This window comes from Centrocercus urophasianus, unplaced genomic scaffold, assembly GCF_019232065.1.
Source record: "Centrocercus urophasianus isolate 14NV4802_14NV808 unplaced genomic scaffold, USGS_Curo_1.0 seq_13, whole genome shotgun sequence".
Classification (NCBI taxonomy): domain Eukaryota; kingdom Metazoa; phylum Chordata; class Aves; order Galliformes; family Phasianidae; genus Centrocercus; species Centrocercus urophasianus.
The window spans coordinates 38,288,028-38,304,607 of record NW_024884475.1 but is presented as its reverse complement, the minus strand read 5'-3'; the positions used below and the strand labels follow the sequence as shown (position 1 = coordinate 38,304,607).

General features: G+C 40.5%; 2 protein-coding genes across 3 annotated transcripts in view; one reads left to right on the top strand and one right to left on the bottom strand.

Annotated features, from left to right (window-relative positions):
* The first annotated feature begins 1,506 nt into the window (after positions 1-1,506).
* On the top strand, positions 1,507-13,685 carry STAP1 (signal transducing adaptor family member 1). Its single transcript, XM_042811670.1, has 8 exons — positions 1,507-1,777; positions 4,553-4,624; positions 5,306-5,419; positions 6,104-6,160; positions 7,338-7,510; positions 8,113-8,241; positions 8,891-8,960; positions 9,312-13,685. Exons 1-8 carry the CDS (start codon positions 1,655-1,657, stop codon positions 9,420-9,422), a joined length of 849 nt encoding a protein of 282 aa, XP_042667604.1. The 5' UTR covers positions 1,507-1,654; the 3' UTR covers positions 9,423-13,685.
* The window catches only part of UBA6 (ubiquitin like modifier activating enzyme 6), a 30,260-nt gene continuing 25,893 nt past the window's right edge, over positions 12,214-16,580 (bottom strand). For both annotated transcript variants that reach the window (XM_042811668.1, XM_042811669.1), the window contains 3 exons: positions 15,903-15,990; positions 15,469-15,563; positions 12,214-13,157 (listed from right to left, as the gene is read on the bottom strand). In XM_042811668.1, the coding sequence (XP_042667602.1) occupies positions 13,022-13,157; positions 15,469-15,563; positions 15,903-15,990 (319 nt within the window). In that variant the 3' untranslated portion in view covers positions 12,214-13,021. The remainder of the gene's footprint in view (positions 13,158-15,468; positions 15,564-15,902; positions 15,991-16,580) is intronic.

Genomic DNA, 16,580 nt, shown 5'->3' with positions numbered 1-16,580 from the left:
GCCCCTCCCTCAGCTTCACCGCTTTCAAACCTCGGCGGCCCCGCCGCCTCGCTCGATTGGCCGGCGCCCGCCGCCCCGCCCCGCCTCCCCGCCCCGCCGCCTCGCCCCATTGGCCGGTGTCCGCCTCGCGCCAACCGGGGCGGTTGCTTCGAGCGCGCGCGGCTTCTATGTCTGAGGGCCGTTGCTGCGCCTGCGCAGAAGCTACAGGGCGGCCTTCCTGCACTCCCCACCGACTTTCTGTGGGCAGGGAATGGGGCGGAGCGGAAGATTTCCGTCTTGGTCAACGAGAATTGGAACGCGCGGATGCACGCCTTTATCTGTCCTGCATCGTTCGGTAGCGAAGTGACATTCTGCCATTTAAACAAAACCACAAGTACAGCAATGTGCTCACTCACATGTAGCCAAAACCTGAGACACAGATCTACCCCACTTGATCCCTGGCAATTAATTCAGTCTTCAGCCAGCTGAGGTTCTGCCTAGAGAAGGTTGTTTTTCCTCTATAGCTGGACATCTGAAACCTCACAGCAGCATCAGCATTCCACAGGCTGTGAGGAGGTATACCAAACCTCCTGGGGTTGAGAACAGGTTGACGAGATAATTAAAAACTTCAAAGCAGATTTTTAGTAATTTTTTTTTTTTTTTTTTTTAAACCAAATGAGGGACCTACTCAGCACATGACCTTTTGGCTGGATGAAAGCTTTGTTTTTAGCAGCAACAAGAAGGAAGTGCCAAGTGCAGTCATCCCTATCCTTCCTAAAAGCTATAGGGAAGGTCAGAAACAAATTGAAACATAAATGTTGCAGGAAAATAATGGAAATGTCACCCCTCAGTTCAGCAAGGCCAACATTTCTTTCCTAACCCTCTCTTTGCACTTTTTTTTTTCTTAAGGCTTTGATTTATCGCCTCTTTCAGAAGGAAATAAATATTTTTCCCACATGCAAGTTGCAAAGTTGATTTATCCTGGGCAGTCATACACAACTGTAAGCTTCATACCAGTACTACTTTTGGCATACCATACCCTATAGAAATTCCAACTCTGATATCTTCAACTTCATAACACATTCACCAAGGAAATCATAGAATCATAGAATCATAGAATCACCAAGGTTGGAAAAGACCTAAAAGATCATCCAGTCCAACCGTTCATCTATTACCAATAGCTCCCACTAAACCATGTCCCTCAACACAACATCCAGTCTTTCAAATCATTGAAAAGCCACTTATAAACCAGTCTCCCTGCCTGCAGGGCTGCTCTGCCACCACCTCCAGCTGACACTGCTCACAGAAACGATGCAGTCTTGTGCCATTATGCAGTATCATCTGAATGCTTACCTTTGAGCAAACCCAAGCAACAAAATCCCAAGAAAAGATCCTTTCAATCCACTTGGTCTGGTTCCCCTGAGGATTATGCACTGAGCGAAATGTCTGCTGACCTAAAAGCAAAGCACTGAGACTTCCTCTTTGAGGTGTTGCTTTTTCCCCCCTCCCCTCACCAGGATGAGCTCTCTGGCTGAGGCTGACACAGAGCAAACAAGCACAGGAGTGGAAGGAGGAGGTTTAAAAAATAAAAATAAAAAATTTAAAGCAAACAACGGGCAGAAGAAACCAACAACCAAACAGCAGAACTGATATCTAGAGGCTACTGAGGAGCAGCATGGAGCAGCCTGCAGAAGCCCCTCAGGCAGCACCCAGACGAATCTACCAGGAGAGACAGAAGCTCACAGGTCTGCCCTTGTACTTCCAAGGTTACCTGTCAGTGCGGCGCTCACAGTGCCAGGTAAGCTGCACCAGCCCACAAAGCTGACGTGTTTGGGCATTTCCTCAGATTCCTGCTAGGCGCTAATCCTCTGCTGATAGTGGTGGGAAATGCTGCTCGGTGCTGGCCGATGCAAATAGTTGTGCTGAAATAATTATATCTAGCTTAGTTTGCGCTTTCATCTCATCTCAAATTACTCGAGGAAACAAACAAACAAAAAATTAAAATAAGTTACACAAGGTAACCATCAGTATCTCCTGGATCCCATTTATAATTTACCTACTGAATTATAATATTATGATGATCACATACTTACTGAAACATGGATTGCTCTCGACCAATTTCATAGCTACCACCACAGCGAAATCTAATGCAGTATTTTAAATACCAAGACAGTTTGGATGTCTATATTGCTTCAATGTATCATCTGTTTTCTAGAGAAAAGTATTCATCCCGAAATCTTCAGCACCACACCACCATGATATGTATTAGCTCTGCTGTGCCTCCTTTTTCTTGTTGCAGTGAGCTGCTGATTCCACACAGGTGGACTACCTTCAAAGCGTAATGGTGATTTGTTGAGCCAGGATAATTATTTACAACCCAAACTGGTAAATGCCCACATCCTTTTAATCAGTGCTACCATGCTCAGAGCATGGACTCAATCAAGCTGATTGCCCTTTTTTAGCACTTGATAATGACAATCCCAACGGTAGGGACCGTACCTACACTCACACCTCCATGGAAGCAGATGCACAAAGTAGAGAAAATTAGTTATGCACTGCAAAAAGGAGATATAGTCAAGAAACTGAAATAACACTGTGGCTCACAAATACAGGAACAAGCTAGTAGCAGAGAAAACAGAAACTCCAAGAAACCAAAAGGAGACAATTAATAAGCTGTTCATTTTTTAAATTAAAAATTTTAAAACTAAAAATTATTCAATGCCTTGCCTTAGTGTAGCATGGAAGTACCCTCATATTTAAATAAAACTCCTTGTTACAGTCCTGTATTTATATCCTTCTATGTAAAACCTCTTTGTTCCCTGAAAAATCCCTCCTTCTGAAATATGGTTAACTACCATAATGAAATAGCAAAAAGTAACAGGACACAGCAATAATACAGACTAGTCTGTAGACGAGACTCACATGAGATGAGCAAGGTGTATTACCGTTTATGAGAAACCAGACACCCAAGGAGAAAAAAATGTGTGAATACATTTGTTTTGAATGAGTGAAACAATTGGAAATGTTCTTGGGCAACTGCTACTGCATCTCCATAGAGCACAAAGTCTATAAGGCGCAACCCAAAAGCTTGCCATGACATCCAGCCCCAGCACACAGCAGTCACTGACTTCATTAACTTGCTTGAGACAGATGATTTGATGAGGACATTTACACCATTGCAGCACATTGCAGTGCTCAGAGGTTGGGGTCCAAAGGCACAGTGCTGTAGAGAACCTTACATTAGAAGCGTGACCAGAAAGACTAGTTAGGGGTTGCAGGACAGAGAGCAAGAATTTCCTGCAAATTATTCCAGGAGAAATTTCTTTACTGTAATTCCTACGACTTAGCAGATTTCACAAGTCATTTATTTTAAAAGGAGACTGAGAGGGGACCTGATCCAGGTCTATAAATATCTAAGGTGTGGGGGGCAGAATGGCGAGGCCAGACTTTTTTCAGTGGTGAGTGGAGACAGAACAAGGGGAAACGGCCGGAAACTGCAGCATAGGAAGTTCTGCACAAATGTGCGCAAGAACTTCTTTACAGTGAGGTGACGGAGCACTGGAACAGGCTGCCCAGGGAGGTGGTGGAGTCTCCTTCTCTGGAGATGTTCAAGACTTGCCTGGATGCCGACCTGTGCGACCTGCTGTAGGGAACCTGCTTTGGCAGGGGGGTTGGACTCGATGATCTCTGGAGGTCCCTTCCGACCCCTACAATTCTGTGATTCTGTGATTCTGTGATTTCTCAGTTTTTGTGACTACCTCCAACTTTGTGCCAAAGAAAATCCCCAAACAACATCCCTCAAATAAAGAAACAAGCAACAAGTAAGGAAACTGAACACTAGAATAGCATTCAGAATTGTGTTACGCTTTCGTGTTTTCAGTCCTCTAAGAGCTACTTTTCTTGGGGTACTGGTCACAAAAAAATTGAGAAAAATGAGAAATCTTTCCTTACTTGAGTATGAACATATTTTGGAACCTGTAAGAAGAGTGAGACAATTTTATTTACCTGGTCACGGTGTTGATTCACAGTGTGCAGTGAATGGTACTGCACATAATTTGAAGACAAAGCATGCAAAATATCACTTCATATACAGGAAGCATAGTTAGTAGGTCAGACTACTCACAAGCTCCGTGATCTTGTCCCCTATCTTGTCTTTACTTGTCCAGCAAGTAAACTGGTGAGATCAAAGTTATGTGCAAATAGACACTTTGACTGAATATATTTTTCTTACCCCCTTTAAATTGATTAATATTAAAAATACTTAAATTCATTACAATTAAAGTTTTCTAGTTTGATGCCATTGTTTTAGACAACAGTGTTTGTTGTCTAGGGTACTAGACAACAAAGCATAGATGCATAGAGTATATGCATCTTTCTAACTTGCAAAAAAACTAGTAAACTTTTTTTTCATTTTGCATAAGCTGCATAGAAAACAAATAACTACTCGTTCTTTAACGATGTTTAACACTGATTTAAAAGCACGCAATGACATTTTTTCATAGCAGTTCTTTCAGCATTTTATGGAAATGAAAAAGATTGTCTTGATGAACTGACATGTCCTCCTCTGTAACAGGAATTTAGACTGTTTTGGACAGAACTGAGAGGAACCATGCTCTTCTTTTACGATGATAAGAAGGCACCAGAGGTGAGTGGCATGCTGTATTTGTATCAGCAGACTGAATTACGTACTTCAGTTATTTTCATTAATCAGTCCTCATGTACTCTAGATAGCTCTCTGCAGCCCTTCCTTCCTCACCCACACAGTCCAGTACTCAACACAGCAACAGGAAGGCTCTTTTTTTTTTTTTTTTTTTTTTTAAGCCAGAGTGAAGCAAACAATAGTGTTAATCTGTTTCATCAAAGCAAAAAGGAAGATTTTTTTTGTTACCTGAGCTAAAAATGTATCCATGTTGCTCCATAACATTATTGCACACTCCTTCCTCAGCTGTGCACAAGGGTAAAAACAGTATCTTGATGTGTAGTATGACCTTCCTCTGTGCAGCAGAGAAAAATGTTCTTGGTATAACCATTGGAAGATTGTGGCTACGGGTTTTGCTGAAGTGAGAAAGCAAGTACGTGGGGAGGTCTCTTGTCTTTAATGTGCAATTAAGAAGAAAGGAAAAAATCCAGAAAGCATGTTGTGGATGGTTTAAGTTTCTGTAAGCAGAAACAAAGGACTTTGAAATGTCTCTCAATGAAACTTAACCCAACATCTGCCAAAAAAATAAAGTTTCCCAGTATTTCCTTCTAAACAAATTTATTTGAAGAACAGCTACGTTTTGGTGAATTTTTCAACTTGTGCCATTCCTTTTCTTTGTTTCCTTAGTACTCACACAAACTAGATATTTCAGCTTTGACCTCAGTAAGCAATGTTTATCCAAATGAAGACAACTCTGCACAGTTTATCCTGATGTTGTTGAATGAAAAACTGGAAGTGAAGGTAAAAAGAGAAAACCTACAATTTATAACCCCTTAGTGCTCTACCTTGTCACCTTTAGATATTCAGAGCTCCAGGTGGGAGTAAAGCTTTCTTCTTGGCAGCCTGCAGCCAAAAGGGCAGTCAATGAAGGAGGCAGCACTAAGAAACCTAACACCAGCAAAAATCCTCCTTCAGGCATTAGACAGTTTTCTCTGGAGCATCTGGGAACCTAAATAGAGCAAAGAATTGAACAAAAAAACATGCAAGAAAAAAAGAGCAGGAAGTACCCCACTGACAGACTCAGGTCTCCTGTAATATAAAAAGGGTAATAATATATCTGACCAGTGCCTCACCCCCATTCAAAAGCTTAGAGACTGTAGGGACTACCTGCAGACTGATAGGGACTACCTGCAAGGTTTAGGATAGGTCACCTATCTCCTTAGCTTGGCCTTCCTATTGGATCAACACAACCCGCTCCATTTACTCCAAAAAGCCCATGAGTTTTCATCTTCCCACCTCCATCCTCTCTCAATAATTGAATATGGAGTAGTGGAAGTGCAGAGGGTGTGATTTAGTTTGACAGGAGGCTTATTTGCAGGCAAGGCACTTCTAAATGTGTGAAAGTTATCTGAGCTTTTACATGAAAATAATACTTGTTCTTTTTTTTGCTGTAGTCGTTCTTACATTCAATTTCTGTTCTCTTAGGCTGATAACTGTGAATATGGAAAAGAATGGAAGGGTTTTATTCTCACCGTAACAAAGGTAGGGAACAGTTTTGTGTCTCACTCAGTACTGAAAGCACGTATGAGGACTTTTTTGTCTTCAAATATGCAACAAGTTGGCTTAAAGCCTTGTTTCCAATGTGCTTGCATAAACAAACATGCCCACCCCTCCCTGCAAAGACAGCAGAATTCAGGTTTTTTCACCTCAGCTCATCTGCCATGGTATCCAAACAGCTCCCAGTCCACTATTAGCAAGGAGAGACATCCGCACAAGTCCACCTCCTTGCATCTGTGAGAAAAGGAGCCTATGCTGAGAGAAACAGCATCTATAAATACTTAGCAAGGGATGAAGAAATAAACAAAGAAATGGCTAAACTGCACATCTGAGAGAACCCACTGAGACCTACCTTATACTCTACCAGGAAAAACAACAAGAGTCTTCATTTCCTATCAGCATCCAGCGGGCACTTAGGAAGAGTTGGAACCAGTGATTCCCTATTCTGAATAGCTAGCACTGTCCTTCCTTTGGGGCACCTTTTACTAGTCTAGCAGTCAACACCTGCAGCAGTTTTGTCAGCTGAAATAGTTTAAAAATGGAAAGAAGGAACTTAGATTATTCTAGCTCTGGCTTTATTTATTCCCCCTCAGTCTCTTTAGACTGATGAACTACTTTTCTCCCCTTTCTCAGTGCTTGAGAGTCCAGGGGGTCATCTCCATGCTTTGAAAAAGGTCATCAGTACTTACTGTAAAATAACTGTATTATAATCATTTCACGTAAACCCGTCCTTAAATGCTGAATGCACTTGAAAAATAGCAAGACTTTCTCTAATAACGTTCAGGAGAAAAGTTTGTTCACAGGTGAGTTTACACTGGTGTAGCTGAATCACTTAAAAAGCTGAGGTTAAGTGAAACAAGTTAAATTCCATAGTGTAGCAACAGCAAAATATAATTGTTCCCACTTTTGTTAGTGGGTATCTCTGGTAAATGAAGGTACAGATGTGTATGTATTCTGCTATTCTAATAAAAACAGATGTGCAGCATCTTACTCAAAACATAAGTATACACAAACCTTCCAAATTACCATATCTGCTTTAACCAAGCAGGTACAAAAGACTACCACATGGCAGCTGCACTCTGGAGGTTGCTGTTTCACACACAGAAAACAGTTGCTCACATTTGTCCAGTCTTTAATTTTCAACTATGCTGTTCATTTTCAGTTGTCAGTTCCACTGGATGAGTCGTTATCACCTGGACAACTTACAAAAATACATGAAGTGCTAGATAAAGAAAAGAAAAGAAGGATTATGCTTAATGACTGTTCCTGCACATCCCAGAATAAAGAAAGCCTTCCCAGCAAGGACAACAGTTGCACAGCGACTGCTATGCCAGCGTAAGTTCTGACTGAAATATGCAAACCTCAGTCCAACTAGAGAGCCTTCCTTTCTTCCTTCCAAGTATTGTTTTCATAAACAGGTTCAAAATTCAACTATTGTACAAAGGTTTAAAATATTCGATGAGCAAAATCTACCTTAAGGCCTTTACAGAGATTTCATAACAGAAATTTTACTTCTACAGCTTTTCTACAATGCCTTTTGTTTTGAAAAGGCTGCATGTAAAATATTGCTACTCTTGATAAACCTTTTAGAAAGCCACATGCTGGACCGGTGTATCTGCCCTTCTGAAAATATACTGATTACCATTGAGAAATTCCAGGTAGATCCAGGTTGGTCTCCACACTTTGCAAGGGCCCAGAAAGCATCACTCTGAACCAAAGTGCTACTTTCTCTTTGAGAAGGGTGAAGCACTGCTCTCCTGTAATAATCACCACAAATCCTCCAGATGTCATGCCCCTTGGCTGCCATAGCTAATTAACTTGGATAAGCCTGACACTGCACTAACCTGGTAGACAGCATTTCTTTGCACAGCTGAGAATAACGTGGCCTTGCAGGTGTAACTTGCATCCATGCTATTTCTCCTCTCCATTCTATGCAGGTGCTTCTATGCAGTATCTCGGAAAGAAGCAATAGAGATGTTAGAAAATAACCCACTGTGTGGGAATTTGATCCTGCGCCCTGGCAGCGACAGCAAGAACTATGCAATCACTGTCCGACACGTGCTGGAGTAGGTTGCTTCCGTAACGCGTTACCCTATTCTTAAGTAGCATGCCCTGTATTGAAAGCTGAACTTACAATAGCCACCAAACACATGTGAAATATGTGCCTCAGACTACTTTGAGAAAAGTGGGCGAGCAGGGATGGGCCTGAGACCAATCTATTAATCCTCTGCTCCTCCAAAGTCAGCTTGATTTAAAAAAGAAGCACTAAAGATCAGCCACCAAAAGTCTATTTCCTTAGAACAGTCTTCCCACCTGCTGCCTACCCTTGAAATGCTGCTCAATTTAAGAAACCTTCATGGAGAATAAAACTGAACAGACCGTATCTCTTTCTAAAATGAACAAAAGAAAATGAGAGATAAATATTTTCTAACAGTAACTTGATCTAAAATCACCTTATTTTAACTGGATTGCCATATTCCAGCTTTGCAGAGCTTCAGAACAAGTCTTCTGAAACACCAGGAATGACATTTGCAAATCCCAGTGTTCCTAGTTTCCTCTCCTAGGAGAGCAAAAGCCTCGCCCTGCCACACACACACTTCAATAGACTCTGGGGATATTGCAAAGCACACATCCACTGCTCCTGCAGAAGAATTCATAATGACAACATTATTTCATTTCTAGCTACCTGTTGACTTATATTTCATTTCTTTTCAGTGCTCCATGCATAAAGCACTACAGAGTGACGTCCAGAGAAAGAAGTTACATTATTGAATTGGAAAGACAGGTAAATGAACTATTTCCTTGCTGGTCCTCAGAAACATCCGAGTGTTTTGAAAAAGCAACTGCAATTAAACTACCTGCTGATGGCACAAGGGCACATAGACCTAAACCTCTTTGTTTACCCATTTGATGGAAAGAGTTGGGCATTCAAAGCTCAAGTTACAATTGGTTGTGGAGAGCTGTCCTAAACCTCACAGCATCTAAATGCTAGAGGTAAATCCAGTGTTAGTTGTTTGAAAAACACTGCTAGGCACCTCAGGCTGCCAGCATGTTTTCAAAAATGCATTCTCACTGAAACACATGTAGTATGTTTTGTTCGGTGGTGTTTATTTTGTTGCTATTTTTTGTGAAACAGGTAACAGTTAAAAGCCTTGAGGATGTCATCAGTTACTTTATGATCCAAACTCATGGGAACCTGAAGCCTTTCATCATGCAGACATGCAATGAGTCTCTGCAAATGGACTAGAATTCTGAAAGTAAAACACAAGAAAAGTCCTGATGAAACAGAGGTACAAAAAGGAGCCACTATCCATCCCGTGGGAAACTGGAGATTCAGCCTTCAAAACAAATACCCAAAGTGGTCAGCAGCAGGACCAAAATTTAGTATTTTAAGCCTCTAAAGCATGCCACGCACTGTATCTGACTTCTGCCATACAAGATGATTCACTTATTTAGAAGACAGTTTTGCTGGTGCAGTTATCACTGCTGTAACTCATGACAGGTTTAACGCTGAACCTAAATAAGAATTCCACACAACGGATAAACACCTGCTCTAGCTATTGCATCAGACATTTATTAAAATAAACCTCCAAAAGCTATCTGGTCAAAACAAATCACCCTTTAGATGGACGTTCAGATTGCTGTCCTGTACTGCAGCAAAGCCTATTTTCTGTAATTACAGAACATGTGACAATTAACAGGGATGGACAGACCTTTCAGGTAGAATTAAGCCCGTTGCATTTGGTTGAAATACAGTCCTTCAAATGACTACTATACAGACAAAACATTTCTAAAGGCAGAAGGAAGATTATGAATGTCAGTTTACCCAAGACCCTTGCTTCTATTTGTTACAATTTAGATTTACATACAAACCCTGCATTATTTCAGGATGTGAGATTGTGACATGGTGTCACAGGTGCCTCTGAATTTGCTAGAACTGTAGCATGTTCACAAATTCACCGCATGTATTTGGAAAAGGGAGAATGAAAACACGCTCTTTACGGGGAAAACCAGTGCTCTTTATTATGGGGAAACCAGTGTAAAAGGCATTTGAATGAGAAAGATCTTTAATGCTAATTTAACATTTAATCTTTGTAAATCAACTGCTCTTGCAAAGAATATTTTGAAGGATTGCTCAATGTACCTGAGCACAAAGGTAGCTGCTTCCTCATTGTTACAGGGAGATGCCTTGTTCCAGCTGCTGCACAAGAACGCAGCATCAATCCTAGACACTCACAAGCTTTCGCTACAAAGACCAAAAGCAGTTGTGAGATCCAGGTGGTGTAACACATCTCTGCACTGGCAGCACCACACCAGTACTGACAACAGTGCAGATCTGAAAAGAAAAACTCCCAGCCCACAGCTCTCTTGCCCAGTTTGAGTGAGCCCACTGAACACTTGCTGGAAATGCTGGCAGAAAGCAGTACTTGATTGAGAAATGGGCTGCAAACAAATCCTCACTGAATCACCTAACTTCATGTGAGTGAATGCATTTACATCACAGCTATCAGCTACTCAGAAAGCTATTCATTTCAAAATGTGAAAAAACGTTTTAAGAGCCACTTGACGTGCACACTTCGATATGAAGTTCCCTTAGGTAATATCCTGTTAAGAAGTTAACTTACTTTCAGAAGATTTTAAAAGTCTGCTAGAAGTATCTGGAGATATGCTTTCTCAGTTTTTCTGTCTCAAATTGAGAAGAACCCATCTGTGGAATGGATACAAATCCTACATACACTCAGTAAGAGCAGTATCGGTCAGTTCTGCTCCAGCCTACACGTGGAATTTTTAGCAAGGGTCTCACAAAGCCGTATGCACTGTTATCTGCAAGAGTCATTCTGTTAACTTTACCTGAGGTCCTTCAGGTAGCCTTCAAGCAAAATAGCGAGACTAATACTAGTTTGCTTTGCTGCATACCTCAAAAGCAGGAGCACACCAGTGTGCGCACCCACTCAGAAATTCATTTCTTTCCCCAGCTCATAGTTGTGAGAGGTGACAGTGCTTTGTTTTAACCTGACCATTTAAGTAAGTGATCCTTAGTAATAATCAGCAATTTTAGTTTAGGCTCTAATGTTGTCACAGGCAAACATTTTGCAGCTATTATTTAAAGTGCAAACTTACTGTCTGCTTGCGCCGCCTTTGCGCTCCAAATGTAATCTTTTGTCCAGTTTCAAAAAATATTAAGTTTTTATTTAAAGAAATAGGCTACTTTAAAACGTACTATTACTAATCTAGAAAATGAGATCTATGAACTCTACTGACTGTAAAACTATATATACCTTCACAAATATATTCCACATGTAAGACTAAATCCCAAATAATTGTGTTGATTCCAGATATTCAGTTCCATATATCTCGTTGTTCAAGTGACCAGCTTAATATCCACTGTTTCTGGCTACAACTGTCTGAGAAAGGAAAAACAGGTAAAATTCCCAAGCAATAATGTTCATTAAATGTGAAAATATCCCTGAATCTTAATAAGAGATGCTCAAGGATAAATGGCTAAGTAATCAACACCCTTTTACAACATCTGGAGGATTCAGAGATGAGCATTCTCCATTTCTGAAGCTTAAAAACATCACAAGGTTTTTTCTAGTTTGTAGGATCTGTTTTTATCCTAACCCCACTTCACTCTCATCACTAGGGAATAATAAAATAAAGCTACCCTCAACCCCACCCAAACTATCAGCTTCATTATCTCATGTTTAAAAGATAACGTGGTGTTATGGTGCTTCTGTAACGCACCTCTGCCTCCTGCAATGTAAAATTAGTTTTTAATTATTTAAGCATATTCTTTATACCAGACATCCTACTAACAGATTGAGATGATGCCAATTCAGTGCACTGCAACTCAGACTCACACTGTGGACAGGTGTGCAGCATAACCATTCACTATAAAGAAATGGTACCAGAAGGAGCAGCCAAGGATTTGCTTGTGACAATCATCCAGGGCCATTTGCCTTTACCTCTTTCGAAGTAATTTCTTGCCTCAGTACTCTTAATTAGGTAAGGGCAGAAAGGCTCAACCACACCGACTATTTTCTCTTTCTTGAAGACAAAGTTTTATTGTCCAAAGTGTTAACTCAGCTCTCTGATAGGGTTCCACTTTCCCCATATTGCAGTTTTCCCCGACGAACAGTCTTAGTGCATACAGTGAACAACTCCAGCTGTCTTGATTTCAGGGAAGTTATGACAATTTACACCTATTCAAGACCTGGCTCCCTGTGCTGCCATATAGAGACTGACAGAGCAGCCACTCTGACATGCGGCATCACTTACAGTTCAGAAGAGAGCACCACCAACAAAACAGAAAAATGCATTTGCCATTTAAGTGGATGTTTAAACATTCTGAATGGATTATCTCTCATGTGGATGCCAAGTCTGAATTCTCATTTGAGAATGAAGTAACACGTGAAATGGATTTGACATGTTCTTGGAACACCAGGAGTATCATAAGATAGCCATTTCCCCAGTTTTTGTACTCTTCTCTGAGCAGCTCAACTTATACACAAGGACAATTCATTCCATTCACCACTCTTCTTGCTTTCTTCAGCTCCCCACTAATGAACATAAATCTTGTTTTCAAGGTAAGGACTGTGCTGAACATTCCATCTTGTAGAGTGACCAATCCCTCTTTGAGCAAACTAGTTTGAAGATAATGGGAACAGATGAAACAAATCCAGTTTGTCTTCAGCGCAAAGCCACCAACTTTCATCATTTGTTTTAATTAAGGCTTCACCAAAAAAAAAAAAAAAGAAAAAAAGGACAGTACCATCTTTAATAGCTGAAAATTAGCACACTCCTTTCAAAACAAATGGTCCTGGAGTGACTTCTGTATCTCTACCATCAATTGTCTTCCTGAACAAAGTAGTATCTCACTGGTGGCCCTGGCAAGTCTTCATCTCCATCAGTCTCAGGAGCAAACGATACTGTCAAGTCCACATACTTTTTGTCAGCTGATGGCTTCACAAGCTTTTGCATCCTACAAGGAAATGAATAACAGTTTAAGATAAAAGAAGGAATTGCAGTGTGAATTCAGAGCCAAATAAGGACTAATTTCATTACCAGAAACCACAACAACAGAGCACGAGGCTTCTTTTAATGTCAACATAAAAGTTGTTCCACCCTTTCAGCTACAGCAAATAGCATTCTGCTACTTCTGACAAACTTTTCAGCCTGCTAGTGAGCTACAATGCTCACTAGTGCTCAGTACAAACAACAGGAAACGGGCAGTTTCAGATGGGATTCCTCATGCACATGATTTCTCATTGACATCCTACTGAGATACAAGACAAAATTAGTTTTCTGCACAGAATTCTGGTTGGGAAGTAGGATCAAACTCTCGGCCCTTCCACAGTGGCAGCTTTTAGTACTTTATTAGGGAGACCCACTCCAGTGCAAATATCAGATGTGCAGTTCTCATGGAAAGTAATTCTGCTGAAATTAAGACTTTTCAAGTCCTTGAATTCTGAAGGTGAATAGCTACGAGGGGGGAAAAGCATCATCTTTAATGACCACAAAGTGAAGTCATTAAAGGTGAGCATGAGATGTTTCAGTGCTGCTTCCCCTTTTAGCTCTCTGTACTCATTACTGCAACAGAAGCCTCAAAAGATACTGCTAGCACTGTGAAGTTGCACAATAAATACTTCAAGCTCACTTTCATTATCTATCTTTAGATGTCTCAGAACTACTTTCTCGCTACTTTGGAACACTAGTTCACAAGGCCAGCTCAAATGGCAGCAGGCTTGAAGAACACATTCATTCTGATTCCCTGTAGGACACGAGAGAAGCATTCACTTCTTGCTATAGTTTAGGATGCAGGACAGAAAGCTGCTATCCCTGACGTACTTATTCTCTTGCAAGAACACAAAGTTAGCCTCTTTTCAGCAGAGGTATTGATGTCACATACATTTGCATGAGGAAATTTCAAGTTACAGAGCAAGGTGACAACCACGTCTCTAAAACCTGTTTCTGAGGCGTATGCTACCAGTGGAAGCTGAAATTCTGAAATGAGATGGTCTAGTAATGCTTGCTGTCATATTACAGAATCAGAGGATCATTTTTGTTCAAAGAGTCCTTCAAAGACCATCTAAGTCAACCACTCCTCACATGGCAAGAACATATTTCACTAGATCAAGTTGCTCTAAGCCCCACCCAACCTGACCTCAAATTTATGTCAAGGGATAAACTACCCAAGAAGAAAGATTTTAAGCATCTCAAAACAACAACAAAAAACAACACACAAACAAGACCAGAGTTTGCTGTATACATCTTACAATGCTTTTGGGACTGCTTGTAACAGCATCCCAAAAGAGTGGTAACTACACAGAAAGCTTGAATAATGTCCGGGGGTTAACAGAAATTCTGAATATTATTACAAAAGGCAGCTTCAAACCATGCCTTTGATTCTGTTATACACTCCAGTCAGTCAAAATTACAGCCATGTAAGAAGGAACATAAACAATTTATTCTGAGGTAGGCTATATGCCAGGCACCCTAAAGGTAGCATCAACTTCGGACTCTTCTCCCCATCAAAGTCATCCCTTTGCTCACATGTATACTACTTTCTGTCAAGTAGATCTTTTGTCTCAGACAACTGATCAATGCAACTATTTACTCAGCAATGTCTGTGAGCACTGACCAGCATATGCTCCAGAAGAGCTATGATGGACAAATTCTGAGCTAGCAAAGTTCAATCAACATATATACGAATCACATCTAGCTACCCTTTTGCAAAGGCCTAGCAATAAAAAAATAATGCTCTGCCCTCATACCTTCCAACTCGATGTGCCTTGATTTCCTATCAGGACACATCACTGCAAACCCTTGCAAACTTTTCAGTTTAAAAGGACTGAAGTGAGCTACAATCTGAAGGAATTACCACAAACTTTAACAGACTACCATAAATCTCAATCTGCAACCAACACGTTCATTCCTTCCTGAATGTCTTCTGCTTTCTGGACTAAGCTGATAAATATCACCATGAGTTCTAAGCCTGATTAAAAAGGATCAGTTTGTCTTATTCTGGTAAAATCAAAGCATATTATTTCTCACCAAAATTGTCAGACTTCTTTGGCTTCTCATGCTAGCGTCCATCAGTTAGAGCAGCATTTTGCAAATCTCCTTCCTCAACACTAAGTTAATTTACCTTCTCCTCCAGTCCCCAAAAATAAGTAACTAGCAAATGCTTGGGGAGAAAACACTGCTGTCAGACCCACAATCTTGTGTTATACCAGTCAACATGATTTGTAGGTGCACTCACATATCTAGATCCATTTTCCAGTTATACTTACGTCAGCTTTAATCTTTTAATGTGACCTGGCATCACAGGAACATACAGCATTTTGACTCCCTGTACAACCATAGTTGGTTCAATTCCGTATTTCTCCTGGAATTCACAAAGCACATTAAAGGACTGCGCTGACTGCACAGACCAGCAGGTACAACTGATGTTCATACTACATCTAATGACTGAAAACTACAGATCTCAGGCAGAAAATATGCTAATGCATGGACACTGATGTGTTATTAATATACAATTGAACAAGTGGATTAACAAAGAACTTGGGATGTATTTTACTTAGACTCAACCTCCCATTAACATCAATTTTTTCTAGAACTATTCTGGTTTAAGTAATAATTTGACAAATGCAAAAAAGCCAATAACCCCAAACAAGAAGATTCTATCTTCTCATCTTGCATTAACCCAGTGCAATAGGTATCTTACTCTGACAGCGTTTATGAAGTCCAACAGTGTAAAATCCTCCTTTCCATAAATTGTCCACCTGTCCCAGATGGTAAATGATATCCCATTTCTGTTTTGAAGAAAGAATGATTCTTTGTTACTTTAGAATGTGAACTCAGGCATTTTCTTTAACTATATATCAAAAAATTGCTACCTCTTCCCATGATTTGCAGTTTTATCTTAATCTCTTCCCTCCCTGATGCCACTTCTCCAGCTCTTTCACCTGCCTAAGCACAAGACAAAACCTGACTCCAAGTGAACACAGTATTGGGTAATGAATTTTCTGTTTTCAGGCCTGTTGAAAAACAGGTTTTGTACTGACCACATGTTGCAGTCTGAGCATGCAGGATGTTTATTAATAAGCAGGTGACACATTTATCTCATCTAGATTTTTAGAGCCTAGCTACCAACAGCTTCCACTAAAAACCAAAATAAACCCTTAAAACCACTAGTTTTAAAATTAGGACAGAAGTGTTTATCAGCTGCATTTCCAAACAAGGAGTTCTCAAGAGATGCATTATGGGACATCCTTGGCAGTACTGAGAATTTCAGTTACACTGTTAGTAGTAAATAGCTAATGGAGCTTGATAGCAAGCACTAAGTGACCAATCTTCAACCTCAAATATCTGTAACATTTGACCAGAATTTGAATGCGAACTT

Excerpts from the sequence above, each read along its gene's own strand:
- STAP1 (XM_042811670.1), top strand. The coding sequence starts at position 1,655 with ATGGAGCAGCCTGCAGAAGCCCCTCAGGCAGCACCCAGACGAATCTAC. Across the intron at positions 5,420-6,103 it reads ATGAAAAACTGGAAGTGAAG|GCTGATAACTGTGAATATGG; the intron begins GTAAAAAGAGAA and ends CTGTTCTCTTAG. Across the intron at positions 6,161-7,337 it reads TTATTCTCACCGTAACAAAG|TTGTCAGTTCCACTGGATGA; the intron begins GTAGGGAACAGT and ends GTTCATTTTCAG.